The following is a 15,021-nucleotide window of genomic DNA, read 5'->3' as shown; positions in this document are numbered from 1 at the left end:
CTTGCTGTGATGTTTGCATGCTGCTAATGATCCAATTTGGCTCAGATAACTGATGGCTGCAATTGGCACACTATCGAATATGAGACAATTAACTAAAACACTGTGTATGTTTCTGAGGGACTAGTCATTGCTTGTTAATTTGTGTGTGTGCATCTTTTACTTCTGTGGAGTTTCAACAGTAAGTGCAGGCTCAGGTACAGACAGGACCAGTCAGGAATAAGTGAAACTCTTTCACCTATGTACTGTGTATTCGAAATCAAGTATGCCATTTTGTGGCTTTGCAGAATGAACTGCAAGCAAAGAGAAAGCAGTGTCCTGGTGTTAAACTATGGCAGTGAATTTCTTATCCTTGCTAATACAGCTTTTCTCCTTCTTCTCTTCCCTCCAGTCTCGCATGACAGGCGGTGATGCTAAATCTTCTGACGACATGGTGTACGAGGTGGCGGCAGACATTTTGAGCAAACTGCCACAAGACTTTGGCACCGAGGCAGTCATGCGCAGGTTCCCCACCAGTTATAAGCAGAGCATGAACACAGTCCTGGTGCAGGAGATGGGCCGCTTCAACAAGCTGCTCCAGACCATCCGTGACTCATGTGTCAACATCCAGAAGGCCATCAAGGTCAGAACCATAGAGGAACCTTAGATAAATCTTAGAGGAGCTTTGGAGGCTCTGAGGAACCTTTGAGAAATCTTAGAGATACTTTGAAGACTTTGAGGAACCTTAGAGAAAACTTCTATGAGCTTTCAATGCTCTGAAGAACCTAAGAGAAACCTTTGACGAGCTTTATGGGCTCTCTGGAACCTTAGAGAAATCTTAGCGGTGCTTTAGGGGTTCTGAGGAAACTTATAGAAAGCTTAGAGACACTTTGGAGGCTCTGGGGAACCTTAAAGAAATCCTAAAGAAGCTTTAGAGGCTCTGCGGAACCTTAAAGACATCAGATGAGCTTTAGAGTCTCTGTGGAACCTTAGAGAACTCTTAGAGGAGCTTTGGAGGCTATAAGGAACCTTAGAGAAATCTTAGACAAGCTTTGGATGCATTGACAAACCTTATAGACACCTTTTATGAGCTTTAAAAACTGTGGAATCTTAGAGAAACTTAGAGGTGCTTTAGGAGTTCTGAGAAATCTCCACGAAAACTTTAGAGGAGCTTTGGAGGTTTGAAGGAAACTTAGAGAAACTTGAAAGGAGCTTTAGATTCTTTGAGTTACCTTAGTGAAACCTCAGACAAGCTTGCTTGGCTCTAAGGAACCTTGGAGAAACCTCAGACAAGCTTTGGAGGCTCTGAGGAACCTCAGAGAAACCTTAGACGAGCTTTGTAGGCTGTGAGGAATCTTAAAGAAATCTTAGACGAGCTTTAGAGTCTCTATGGAACCTTAAAGAAACTTTAGAGGAGCTTTAGAGTCACAAGGACCCTTAAAGAAATTTTAGGCAAACTTTGGAGTCTTTGAAGTACCTTAGAGGAACCTCAAGTTAAGGTCTGTATGGGTCATGGGTTTGGTTTTGAAGTTAAAGTTATAAATTTGGGCTAAGATGCATGAAGGTGAGCTTTGAGTTTTGAGTTAAATCAGCCGTGATACAATAAACACTCAGTTTGAGATCGACTGTTAATATTAATCCCATATACAAAGCTGCATTACTTTCTTTGGATTTCCTTGTACTAACCTTGAATATGAAATCAGTTTTGTTTCTTTCTTCCCTCCCACCTTCTGATTAAAATGAACTAAAAAACAGGTCTCATGTAAATGCCAGCAAAATAGTTAGTCATATGTATATGACTGATACAGATGACGTTTCTCTCTACTCATTATCAGCCCAATATTAGTAATAATTAGGAATGATAAGCATATTTAAGCATATTTAAATTACGCTTTTTGCGTAATTTAAATGACAGATGTAATGACAGATGCCCTAGTTTTTGCCTCACTTCTTACTAGTGTACCTGTACCTGTGCTGGATCTCCTCCTGTTGTGTGGTTGACAGCTCCAATCCTGGTTAACGCTGTCCTCCTCTCTTGATGAGAGAGCAGCACTACTGAACACCCTGTGGCCCCTGATCCCTTAATCTAACCCTAATATAATCCCCTTCATCTCCTCCATCTCTCCACTTAAACTCCTGCCTGCCCCAGGGTGCCTGTCCTTTTTTTTTTTTTTTACTTCACATTTCATGATTTTTATCCTCTCTATTCCCTTTTTCATTCTTCTCTATTTCCTTCTCCTCCACATCGCTGCACTCTAAAAGGCGGTCGTTCTTTAATCTCGGCCGCTGTTTGTGCAGAGCCTCGCAATATGAGCTCTTGTTAGATTAAATTTTGGCTGAAGGGGAACATGGAGACAGTTGGCCAAAGTTCAACTTTAAAATGCTGTTACTCCAAGCAATATGTGAGTTTTATGCAGCTCGCACACATATGGTATTTCAGCAGGCGATTTGAAGACAATGCAACTTCAGGCACAGTTTTATCTCAAAGAAGTACAAAATCTGCTCTTAGTACTGACAGCTTCTCAATACCAGTTAGCTTCCCTGCCAAGTGGAAACTCCCATGAGGCTAATTAATTCAGCCTTGCTAGTTTGATAATACATTAATCATGGATAAAATAAACATAAATACATAAATTCCTGAATCCACAAAAAAACTGTGAGAATTACAAAAGCATTTTATGGTTAGAAAACTTAATATTTGAAAGACTATTTGATAAAACATTATTAAATAATCGTTATTAATTATCTTCTTTCATGTTACATCTATAGTTGGAGACTGATTATCTTTAAAATGTATTAACATGTTTAATGTACAATTGACTGGTATAATCATTTGGTATATAATTAATCAGTTGGTATATAATGATATCTCAAATTTGATTTTCTGTGCTGAAACATTACATACACTGTATGGCCAAAAGTATGTGGACACCTACCATCACACCTATGTGTTCCTCCTCCAAACTATTTCCACAAAATTGGAAGCTCACAAAAGTCAGTGGAAAAAATCCTGAAAAAATGTTATTCAGATGTCTCTTGTTCACATTTTTGGATATGAGGTTGGAGTAAATAACATTAAGGTTGGAATAAATGAAGGTAAGGGTTCCCATAGTTTTTTTCAAAGGCTAAGTCACTGTGTGCTTTGGTCAAAAAATGTTTTCAAAATGTCACAATCTTCCAAATCCTCAGAATGTGATTTAAATGTAAAAATCCGCTTAGGTTTAAGCAATTTGTTTTGTCTGAGGTGTGTACTGTATATGTGCCAGACCTTTACAAATTTTCCTGTCTGTGCGGCAGGGTCTGGTGGTGATGTCGGCTGAGTTAGAGGAAGTAGTGACGAGCATTCTGAAGGGCCGTGTTCCAGGTATGTGGATGAAAAAATCGTACCCGAGCCTCAAACCTCTCGGAGGATACGTCAGCGACTTCCTGGAGAGGCTCAGATTCTTACAGGTGAGATCGGGCTGTCCTGAGTTATGTGTCAGTCCTGCAGATAAACTCCAAATCAGCTGCATATTTATCTGTGTTGAGCTGAACATAATGTAGTGGCATATTATTTTCACCTCAGGGGGGCAGTAGAACACTTTAGTTATCAGGCATAAAATAGAAGAATCTGTAGAAAAGAGAAGCTTTTGTATTCGATGTTGAATTTGACAGTGTACTTACGGTGATAACTGTGTGTTTTAATTGTTTAAATCAAGTTTAGAGGAATTGGTGTTATTTTCTCAAAGAGAATTTCAGTTACATCCTGTAGTTTCTAGATGATGTACTGTACATTCCTCTACTACAATTATAACAGAGAAAAGGCTGTTCACACAGTGCTTCTTATTCTTTATATCTTTTAATATAACCTTGAATGTGAACCTTGTAGAGTCTCCAATCCATGCAAATCAGTGTTACATCTTGTTGGGCAGCTACGGTGAGATTTAGAGAAGCTGTTATTATGGTGTGTTCAGCAGTTCATTAACATGATGTACAATAAGCTGATCCGTGTTAGCTGAACTTCATTACTTCATTCATTAGCTTGTTTCACATTTTGACACACAAATTTTTGCACTCACTTTCTATTTTTTCCCCCCATAAACACACACCTTGTATGAAGCAGTACTTTTGTATTATGAGGATTAGCCCAAACCCTCACAGCATTCCACCACCCAACCCCAGCTGTTGAACATTCACGCTCGTATAGTGTGAACAAGTAATTAGTAACACAGTCGATATGCTAATTTTCTCTTAATTATCTACATCCCTTATTTAAAATTCTGATTATATTTTTCCACCATGTGCCAAGTGTTGTCATTTTTAGTCGAATCTCAGAGAACACTTCATGTATCTGATGGCACATTTACAAAGTGCAGGCTTGTGCTTTAAGGCTTTTCGGTGCCTCTGATGAGGAATGCTAGGTAAAGCAGTGCTTAACCCCAAGCACGTACACATTTTCCTGGCAATTATTACTGTGTGATTAAAAACCATGTCATAGCAACATTATGTTGTTACCTTTGGATGTAAATGAGATTTCATTAAACTGACACATATCAGTAAATGATCTTGTAAGAGATTTATAAATGGCTCCTTATGATTGTATAACCCCATTTCGCTAATTATTTCTATTGTATAGAATATTTTCAGGGCTGATTTTCCAAAAAAAAAAAAACCCAAGATCATTGTGAAATTGTAGCATGAGCATCACACTGAACACTCTCTCTACCAGCGGGTTAAAAGGCCATCGGGAAGCATGAGTAAGGATCTCTGGGCCTGTTTTTTATTATTTATATTTTTTCCATAAACATTGTTCCTATTGCTAATAACTGAACGTAGGATATATTGAATGTTAAACCTAATGATCTCAGTCATATTGCTATAAAATTTAAAAGAGAAATGCAATAGGAGTACTTGTTTCTCACAATGATGAGTTCGTATTTCTTGATGCTGTACAGTTGCTGTGGTCACAAAAAAACTGCCAGAGAGTATTCCAGCATACAGTAAGAGCCAGGGGGTTTGGGGTGGAGTCACATGCTCACCATCTGACTCAAATAGTTTGCTAGGCACTTTAATCATAATCCTGTGTAATCACTACTGTAAGGTAGTAAGCTTTTTGATGTTTAGTTTAATGTGTAGATTATCACATTCCTGTAAACGACTTATTAACTTTCACACAGACCATGACCTCAGCCGTCAAGCTGTGCCACTGGCTACTTTTCAGCATGGATTATAAAACATAATTTTCCTGTAGAGCCTTTAATTTTGTTGTATTGTTCTGTATATGCAGCGTTTGGCTTTAAATACCCCCAGTGTAAACATGTTAGCATGTTTAATACAAACCACTGACCTAAGATTATTATTTATATCACTGTACTTTCAACATACTGTAAGTATGATGATTTGCTATATTAAAGTATATTCTTGAAGTATTTTAACATTACGGTGTAGTGGGTTAATGAAGATCGGGGTTCTGTCCAGCTCTAATAGAATTGTACGAGATAGCAGTAATAATCATATGGTGTGTTAACTGTGTGTTTTCTTTGTGTAGGACTGGTATAATAATGGCATGCCGGCCGTGTTCTGGATGTCAGGCTTCTTCTTCACGCAGGCTTTCCTGACCGGTGCACAGCAGAACTACGCTCGCAAACACACCATCCCTATTGACCTGCTCGCCTTCGACTTCCACGTCATGGACGAAATGGAGTACACACAGCCTCCTGAGGACGGTAAGACAAAGAGAGACAGACAGAAACACAGATATATATAGACAGAAACAGAGAGTTGTTTATTAGGAACACCATACTGGTTAGAACCCCTTTTCTCTCGGAGCAGCCTCAATTCTTTGTGGCATGGATTCCCCAAGGTGTTTGGAAACCTTTTCCTTTGGGATTCTAACATACTACCACATGCTTGGTTGGATTCAGGCCTGCTGACTGTAGAGGCTATTGAACTTGTCATGTTCATGGAACCGGTTTGAGAGGACTTGTACTTTGTGATATGATGCATGGTCATGCTGGAAGTAGCTATTATAAGATAGTAATTTGTGCATATAAATATTCCACACTGCTGTAGCATTCAAATGATGCTTGCTAAGAAAACATTCCCCACACCATTACACTACCACCACCAGTCTGAAATCTTGACACAAGGCAGGTTGGGTCCATGGATTCATACTGTTGATTTCTGACCTGAAATTCTCACCTTACCAGACATCCTGCAGCACAAATCAATATTCATCAGACTGGGCAATATTTTTCCAACTTTCACCTGTCCAGTTTCAGTGATCTTGTGCACAGTGTAGCCTCAGAATCCTGTTGTTGGCTGACAGGATTGGAACCAGATGTGGTCTTCTGCTGTTTTGTATCCCATCTGCCTCAAGATTTGGTGTGTTCTGAGATGCACTTCTGCTCTCCACAGTTATAAAGAGGGATGCATTGAATTAGCCTTCTGTCTGCTCAAACTAGTCTAGACATTCTCCTCTGACCTCTCTCATCATCAAGGTGTTTCTTCTCACAGAACTGCCACACACTGGATATTTCTTTGTTTTTCACACTATTCTGTGTAAACTCTAGAGACTCTTGTGTATGAAAATCCCAGGAGAGCAACAGTTTCTCAGTGAGACGGTCACTGAGATCACATATTAACTCCGTTTTGATGTGTGATGTGAATATGATTAAAGCTCTTGATCTGTATCTACATAATTTTATACACTGCATTGCTGCCAGTTGATTTGCTGATTTCTGGAAACAGCAGTTATAAAGGTGTTCCTATTAAACTGGCTGGTTGGGATGGATGAATAGATGGATAGACATGGGTGGATTAAGAAAAATATTAAAACATATGGAGTTCCAGACTGTATCGTATATAGCCTATGTACAGACAGAAAATAAGAGAAATAGAGAGACAAACAGATGCATGAGCAAACAGACAGATAAATTGAGATACGGATACATACGAAGAGGAAAGGAAAAGCAATGAAGGAAGGCTAAAACCTGAGTGAATGTGACAGAACAGATGAGAGGAGGTGAGGGATGGTGGAAAAGAGGGAGACATGAGGAGAGAGGACGCATTAACCCCTCGCCGTGCCCATGGGCTATCAATCAGAGTCAACATTACCTCGCTCTTTTACATCAGACCCCTGTCGCTCGTTCATCAGCATGTGATGAAGCTCTTGTTCCTCAGGGGGCTGCACAAATGCACACACACATACATGTGCACACATCCACAGATTGACAGCTGGTGTGTGTGGGTGTGTATCCACTAGTGTTTACCAAGTTTTAGAGTCCTTTATGCCTGCCCTAGGGCTTCTTCTTCTTCAGGCGAAACTCAGGGTTTGTAAGTTTCTCTGTGCATGTGTGTGTGAGAGAGAGATAGAAAGAGCTCTCTAAATAGACCTAGCCTGTTTGCAGTTCATGGCTGTGGGTGTTTATGAAACCCATGGTGTCTCTTCTCATCCCTGGCAGGCGTCTACATCCGTGGTTTGTTCCTGGACGGGGCGCGCTGGGACAGAAAAAAGAAGCTGCTGGCAGAGTCGTACCCCAAGGTCCTCCACGACACTATGCCAGTGGTAATTATTCATCATTTCCTTATTTATTACCTTTCCATATTTAAATCCCTCTGAGTTTGGTTACATACTGTGTATCGACACGGTGTATAATAACACCTGACACCTTATGTAATTTAATCAACAGGGTAAAAATAAAACAGAAATTACATACAGCACTGCATGTCCTTACACATCACCCTATTATACAGTCCTCCAGAAAGCTTAGAGCTCCTTAGAGCTCCAGCTGGCTACAAAATTGGTTGTATGTGTCAAAACACTTCTGAGGAAAAATGGTACTGCTTACATGTTCTAATAGCACCTGGGTTAAACAAGAATACATTTATATTAAAAAATAATAATAATAATCATAAAAAGTTTATCATTAGTTTTGATTATGTTGAGTATTCCCGGTGAACGAGCTGTCACTTTAGAAATGACAACACATTAGAGTGAGCGCTTTAATATAAACCTGTGAATTGTTTGGCAGCCTGCACTACTGTCACAGCTGCTGTTATCGAGAATTAATCACCAATCACCACTGAGCAATCAGAACTGAGAATTCAACAGCGCTGTGCTATAAATTTATAAAGTTGGTTACTGACTAGAGACTTTTCTACTGTGACCCTAAATTACACTCACTACATAACCCTTGTTGCTATGTTCAAAAACTTCACTGATTATAATTCGGCCAAAAGTTTAAGTGGAGATGATATGCGAGACAACGAGACTCGCACATCAGTAGTGTGAGTGTCGGCACACCTGATCTAACCTTAAGGTGCTATGCGTGCATATGTTTAAGCTGGAAAAGTTAAAGGACATGCATTATTCATTTCTCCATATATATATATATATATATATATATATATAAAAATATATATAAAATATATTTATAAAAATATATTTAGGTTGTATCTCCTGAGTCACACACTACCAGTCCCAGAAGATGTTAGAGTAGTGATTATCATTACATGACACTTTTATCACAGTGGCCTACTTTACGATACAGCGTCGATCATTTGATTGACATTTCCCCTTTGCACACTTTTGAAATCATTGGGGCAGAAGAACTTTACAGCCAGTGGTGAATGTGGGGTTTTTTTTGTTTTGTTTTGTTTTTGAGTACACAACTTGAAGAGTTGAAATTTTGCATAAAAGGGTTCGTTGAACACCTTCATAAACTTCATAAACTTTTCATTAACTCAGGTCGTCTCCAACCTTCTCAGCGAAGTCTTGTAAACAGAGTTCAACTGAGAATGTGTTGCAATTCAAACACAGCACACGAGGGAGGAGAACAGAGTTCCTCCAGACATTATGTGGCTCGGCTCCTGGGAGGCAGAGCTTTTCATCTCTGTACAATACCCCAAAGCCTTCACTACAGCCAGTATCCGAATGATTAATTATAGCTGCTGTGACCCGGGAGACAAAACGCACATGGTGAGCTTTTGTCTTGCTGGGTGTTATCTTGGGCTTCTGAAAAGTGTAAAGCCATTTCAGCTCAGCAACTCAAAAAAGTTCACTCTGTCTTTGTTCCACACTGATTGGAAGACATTCCAATTACATATTTATACAAAATACTGCATGAATGTTGCAGAGTAAAATCTACAGCTGCCAAAGTTGTTTTTTCCCAAACCTCTATTCAAATTCGCTTCCTCAGTCGCATGCTGTGAAATACACACGAATTTACATTTAATAGTCAGAAATTCCAAGGTGACTTAATTCAAGAATCAGGTTTTGACAAAAAGCTAAACATTTATAACATAGCTTTTTTACTGGCTTCTCACTTTTTATTCAAGTTAACACATGCATACATTATTAATGCAGCTAATTAATGCTTAAACCTAACTGTAACCTTAACCTCAATAAGTAAAAGGAAATCTTTAGGGTTTTAAGTATAAGCTGCCATTTTTGTTGTAAAAAAATAAATCAAAAAGCAGTTTTCTTCATTAGGAATGGGCCAAAAGTCTCCACAAACTCAAAACTCTCATATACTCCCTACCAAGATATAAAAATGTGTCCACCCATACACACTGGTTGGGTTATGGTTTACAGCAGGAAGAGTTATGCGGGACGACATTTAAGGTTTTTACCCTAAAGCTTGAGTAAGCTAGTTTACATTAGGGCTTGTTTGATATAGTTTGTCTAATAAAACTGGCTGATATTTAGACCGAAAAAAAATGTATTTTAAAATGTTATATAGGTAAACAACCACCATAAACGTGATACGTTTTTGAACAACCCAACACATTATAGGGCACTAGGGGGTGCTATTAACTTTGAGTAACCAACCGAGTAAAATGTCCTGTTTAACTACAACTACTGAGTTTATTTTGGACCATATGAATAATCAGGACTCTAAATTGTTGCTGGAGATAAATAATTGTGTTAATGTGTGTACAAGCATACAATTCAGGGTGTATTCCTACCTACTACAACCGGTTTTCCTGGGATAGGCTCCAGATCTGCCGCAACCCTGACCAGGATAAAGCACGTACTGAACTTAATATGTTCAGAAAAACAATTTAAAATCCATTTTTGTCATTCGAATAACTGCAAGTGAAAAGATTTTTGGTGAAATATACCTCCATTACCTTTTAGCAACATTAACAGCAGCACAAAAGTAAAGATGATGCCCCAAGATGAGAGAAACATTTCATTTAATTTCATAATGTATTACTATTAACTTGCACTTTTATAGAAAAATTTTTATTCATAACATTAGACATTTTGGTGTTTTGTATGCACAGTACCTTCCAGTAATGTCAGCACCCTTGGCAAATATGAGCAAAAAATGGCTGTGAAAAATTGTCTTTGTTTAACCTTTTGATATTTTGTCCAAAAAAAAAAAAAAAAAAAAAAAAAAATCACAGAAATACTCTGCTCTCATGGATATCAAACTGCAAACACAAAACAGGTTTATCCAAAAAAAATATATCTTTGTTAAATGTAGATGTGCAAAAATTATTGGCAACCCTATGAATTCATATGAGAAAAATATATTTGAAGAATATTCCCATTGATATTGAAAATTTGTTTTTGATGCACCTAGGTGACTAAAAACAGGGAATTGTTCAACCATGACTTCCTGTTTCACAGGGTTATAAATATGAGGTAACACATAGGGCAAATTCCCTTAGTCATTTATAACAATGGGTAAGACCAAGGAATATAGCTGTGATGTGTGACAAAAGGTTGTTCTGCCAAAGGACCTGGACATTTTCTTAGGATACATGGCATCATGGACTATCAAATATCAACAGATATTAAATGAAAACTTGACTGCCTCTGCCAGAAAGTTTCAAATGGGCCGTAGTTGGACCTTCCAGCAGGACAATGATCCAAAACATATCAAAATCAACACAAAAATGGTTTACTGTCCACAAAGTCAAGGTCCTGCCATGACCATCCCAGTCCCCTGACTTTAAATCCATAGAAAACCTGTGGGGTGAACTGAAGAGGCGAAAATTGAAATCGGAATTTGAAGGATCTGGAGAGATTCTGTATGGAGGAATGGTCTCGGATCCCTTGCCATGTATTCTCCAACCTCATCAGGCATTATAGAAGACTCAGAGCTGTTATCTTGACAAAGAGAAGTAGCACAAAGTATTGATTAAAAGAGTGCCAATAATTGTTGCACACCTATATTTTACAAAGATTTTTTATATAAACCTGTTTTGTGTTTGCAATTGTTTGATATCCATGAGCAGAGCACTTTTGAGATTTTTTTTTTTTAAACAAAAGATCAAAATGTTAAACAGTGAAGACAATTTTTAACAGCCTTCTTTGCTCATATTTACCAAGGGTGCCAATATTAGTGGAGGGCACTGTAGCTAGCTAGCATTAGTTATTGAACTTACTCTTGTATTATAGTGCTAATGCTGTGTTCATGACCAAATAAGAAAGATCCTACTTCCCAATAGGAAAGGTGTGTTTCATGACAGTGCTCAAAGTGAAAAGTAAGAACAAGAGATACCAGCATGATTTAAGGGTTTTAAATGGTCTTTTAAGTTTTTGTTCATATTTGAAATTACTAAACACAGTGATACTTTGATCATTTAATTGTTAATTCATTTTCTGCAAGATTTTTTTTATCAACATGCAATCTCATGAAAATAAAATGAATCCATTTTAAATAAGAATTAAGCACTAACCACAACCATTAAATTAAACCCTAACCAAATCACACTTAAATTTCAGTTTTTGCAGACAGCTGTAAAATGAGAATTAATTTTATATTCGGTTGAATTCGTGTGAACGCTGTTACGTAGGAAGACAACTGCCCAGTTGTCGGGAATGCAGCATAACACACAAATAGTAAAAAGTCACTGTTCTCATCAGGTTTTTTAAAAAAATTTTGATTATGTAATACTGTGATTGTAACTGATTTGAAAATCTCTCTACACACACATAGTACTTGGGAGTTGCATTGTGTCTGAATGTGTGCATATGAACTGCTTCTCCTCATTAATGTGCACTGTTGTAGATTTGGCTCAAGCCCATGAGGAAGCAGGACATCCCAGAGCGCCTGTGCTACATTTCACCCGTGTATAAGACGAGTGAGAGACGGGGGACGCTGTCCACCACGGGCCACTCCACCAACTACGTCATCGCCATGAGCCTCGACTCAGATGTGCCACCTGAGCACTGGATTCGTCGTGGCGTTGCTCTGCTCTGCCAGCTGAACTCATAAAGCAGCAATTCCTAAAAGTGGCATATTTAAGCCTCAAATTTATATTGTTCACATTTATACTGTTATTAATCTCAAGACCTTTAAGTGTAATGAATTCATCCATAAAACTTACTCAAGTATGGCTCGTAGTCCTTTCAGAGGTTCCAGATTCTTCAGGTAACAGCCTTTTCTCAGCTTTGTCATTTTTTGGGTTACTTTTATAAAGTGGCAAAGTGGCTTCCATTACTTCAGATCTTGACATTGGCCTTAAAACCATTTATTTATTTTGGGAAAAGCCTTCAATCCTGTCAGGCTAAAAAGTTTACACGCTCAAACACAAAAAGAGCTGTTGGCGGACCTTTATTTCTAGACAGAGAGACATCAGCAAGACTAACAAATGTGATGACATTTTTACAGCCAGGCTTTCAGAAACGCAGGGGAAAAAGAAAAAAAAAAGTCAAGGCCAGATCCTTCACATTTTTCATCTTTAAGTGATGAAATGTTATTTTGGGTTATATAGACATTTGATTATTAATTTTTTTTGTTAAATACAAGCTGCACTACCATGATGGAAATTAAAATGTAAATGAGTGTTATACAAGCGCTTTTTAATCGTACCACATGCCTTAAGGCGAATTCAAACTTATAATCCAGAAAATTAGATTAAAAGTTTGTTTGAACCACCTTGTGCTTTGGTTCATTCGACCAAACTCCAACATCAAGGTGAACAAAGAAATCATGTCTCCATCACTTTCTGCTAACAAGTCCACCTCGTTGTGCTAAAGTTTTAACAATAATAACTGAGAAGCAAAACCAACAAAATGCTCAACACTCATAGCATACGTCTTACTCTATTTAATAGAAATCAAACACTGACCAAAACAGAAAAAAATAAAATAAAAAAAGTTTGTTCCATTTAACTCATGCCACATGCATGTTTCAGGTCCACTTGAGAATGTTGGCAAAATTAAGGTCACTGATCTTTATATACATTCAAGAGAACAGATCACAGGAGTGTTAGCTTGGGAAGCTAATCAGACACGGCCAATGGAATGTGTGATGGGAAAGTTTACAAGCGGAGTGCAGTGCTGTGAGGTGGTCAGCGTCTTCAAAACAGCATCACATACTGCATCGTTTTTTTTCTAAATAATAAAAATCCATCATTTGTTTTGATAACAAAGAAACCTGTGCAAGTGCAAATTAGCCTAATAATAACCTGGAGTTTGGATTGTCAAAGAAGTTACGAAGATAAATCATCGAATTTACACTAAATCTACTAACCGTGTCAAAAGACTGTTTCTGATTGTGTGTCATGAGGAAAGATTCAGCACCCTGGGTGAAGTGTAATACCTTGATTTGACCAGTAGAACAAGCTGAAATAAAAAGCATAATTATGGTAATGAATGTTGCAAAGAAACAGCATTAAACTGATTCATTCGGCAAAAGAAATCACTGTCATTTAGATATACTGTATGAACTTGTATATTTAAAACAATGCGCTGTGCAGCAAACGAGAACAATGAGAGCTTGACGACTGACCCGCACTAATAAATATCATGTGTAGTGATCTGGCAGATCCAATAAATCACAGCTAACAAAATACTACTCCGCAGCAGCTCGACCTTGCTTGAAAACACTGCACTTTTTTTTGGACTAATACTCAAATGGATGGCAGGTGATGTCTTTCAAACGATTTGCTGATGAAAGGAATTGAAGGGCGTGAGAAATGTAGTGCGCTTCCTACAACTAGGAACAGTAGAGTTACTACAGCATAATGAAAAGCAGGCAAATCTACGCAACCGCTGTTGGAACGCACATTAAGCCGTTTTTTTTTTTTTTGTTTTTTTTTTAAAGTTGTAAGCCAGGCACAAACAATGGCTGCTGTTCGTTGCTGGTACAGTGTGTAAAGATATATATATATATATATATATATATATATATATATATATATATATATATATATATATATATATATATATATATATATATATATATATACTTTTTTTTCACTCGAGAATTTTGTGGCTCTGACTTGTGCTTTGGCACAATGATGGTTGGACAACACGAGACAAAACACAGCAAGACATCACATTTCTTCATGAACAGGCCTGCAAGTGCGCTACACGTAAAAACACAACTCGTATTACTGGACTACTACACTCAGATGGATGGATAGATGCACTAGCTGCCTCTCTCAACAGCCTATCAATAATCATGATGTTAAAGGGATATTCCTTCAATAGAGGATGTTCACATACTGATACATGTTAAGACAAACACTGGGACATGCGCTTTGAGCTTTTGAAGACAGAGAGAAAGAGAGAGACATCTGCGTTTCTGCATTTGGATTGTGCTTACTCGTGTTTTAAACTCGATAGGGAGGGAAATGTTGCTAAGTTGGAAATGTTTTGGTCTGGATGTCCACCATAAGCCACCGAGGCCCTCTTGGAGAGCAAATGAAGACAGGAGGACATGAATGAGACACGAGGACACTTCGTGCCATGTTTTCGGAGGAGGACGTCGAGACAAAGCTAGAATTGGAAGTCGAACACGATGCGGTCCTCGAAGATGGCGATGAGCAGCATGATGGCAAAGCCTGTGAGCATGCCTACGTTCTGCAAGACGAAGTGTCCCAGAAGGCAGCGTTTCTGCTCTTCACTATCGCCGTGCAGCATCTCAGGCATCTGTTCGACAAAAGAAAATAAACTTCAACTATCAATGACGTTAGATTCAATGGAAATTCAGGCAAACTTGCCGTTTATGAACAACGCTGTTTGTCAAGTGTATTTTTGTTGCAAAATACTTCACAAACCGCTCTTCTGTATCGTATTACTACTGAATGGATGATAACGCG

General features: G+C 38.2%; 2 protein-coding genes across 12 annotated transcripts in view; one reads left to right on the top strand and one right to left on the bottom strand.

Moving 5' to 3' along the window:
- dnah7 (dynein, axonemal, heavy chain 7) overlaps window positions 1-12,891 on the top strand; it is a 131,935-nt gene extending 119,044 nt beyond the window's left edge. For both annotated transcript variants that reach the window (XM_053680873.1, XM_053680872.1), the window contains exons 61-65: window positions 389-619; window positions 3,274-3,426; window positions 5,504-5,681; window positions 7,419-7,522; window positions 11,982-12,891. In XM_053680873.1, the coding sequence (XP_053536848.1) occupies window positions 389-619; window positions 3,274-3,426; window positions 5,504-5,681; window positions 7,419-7,522; window positions 11,982-12,188 (873 nt within the window). In that variant the 3' untranslated portion in view covers window positions 12,189-12,891. The remainder of the gene's footprint in view (window positions 1-388; window positions 620-3,273; window positions 3,427-5,503; window positions 5,682-7,418; window positions 7,523-11,981) is intronic.
- The window catches only part of slc39a10 (solute carrier family 39 member 10), a 38,792-nt gene continuing 36,282 nt past the window's right edge, over window positions 12,512-15,021 (bottom strand). For all 10 annotated transcript variants that reach the window (XM_017469917.3, XM_017469915.3, XM_017469916.3 and 7 more), the window contains one exon: window positions 12,512-14,851. In XM_017469917.3, the coding sequence (XP_017325406.1) occupies window positions 14,699-14,851 (153 nt within the window). In that variant the 3' untranslated portion in view covers window positions 12,512-14,698. The remainder of the gene's footprint in view (window positions 14,852-15,021) is intronic.

The sequence above is a fragment of the Ictalurus punctatus genome, chromosome 6 (genome assembly GCF_001660625.3).
Source record: "Ictalurus punctatus breed USDA103 chromosome 6, Coco_2.0, whole genome shotgun sequence".
Classification (NCBI taxonomy): Eukaryota; Metazoa; Chordata; class Actinopteri; order Siluriformes; family Ictaluridae; genus Ictalurus; species Ictalurus punctatus.
This window is presented reverse-complemented; position numbering and strand designations above follow the sequence as displayed.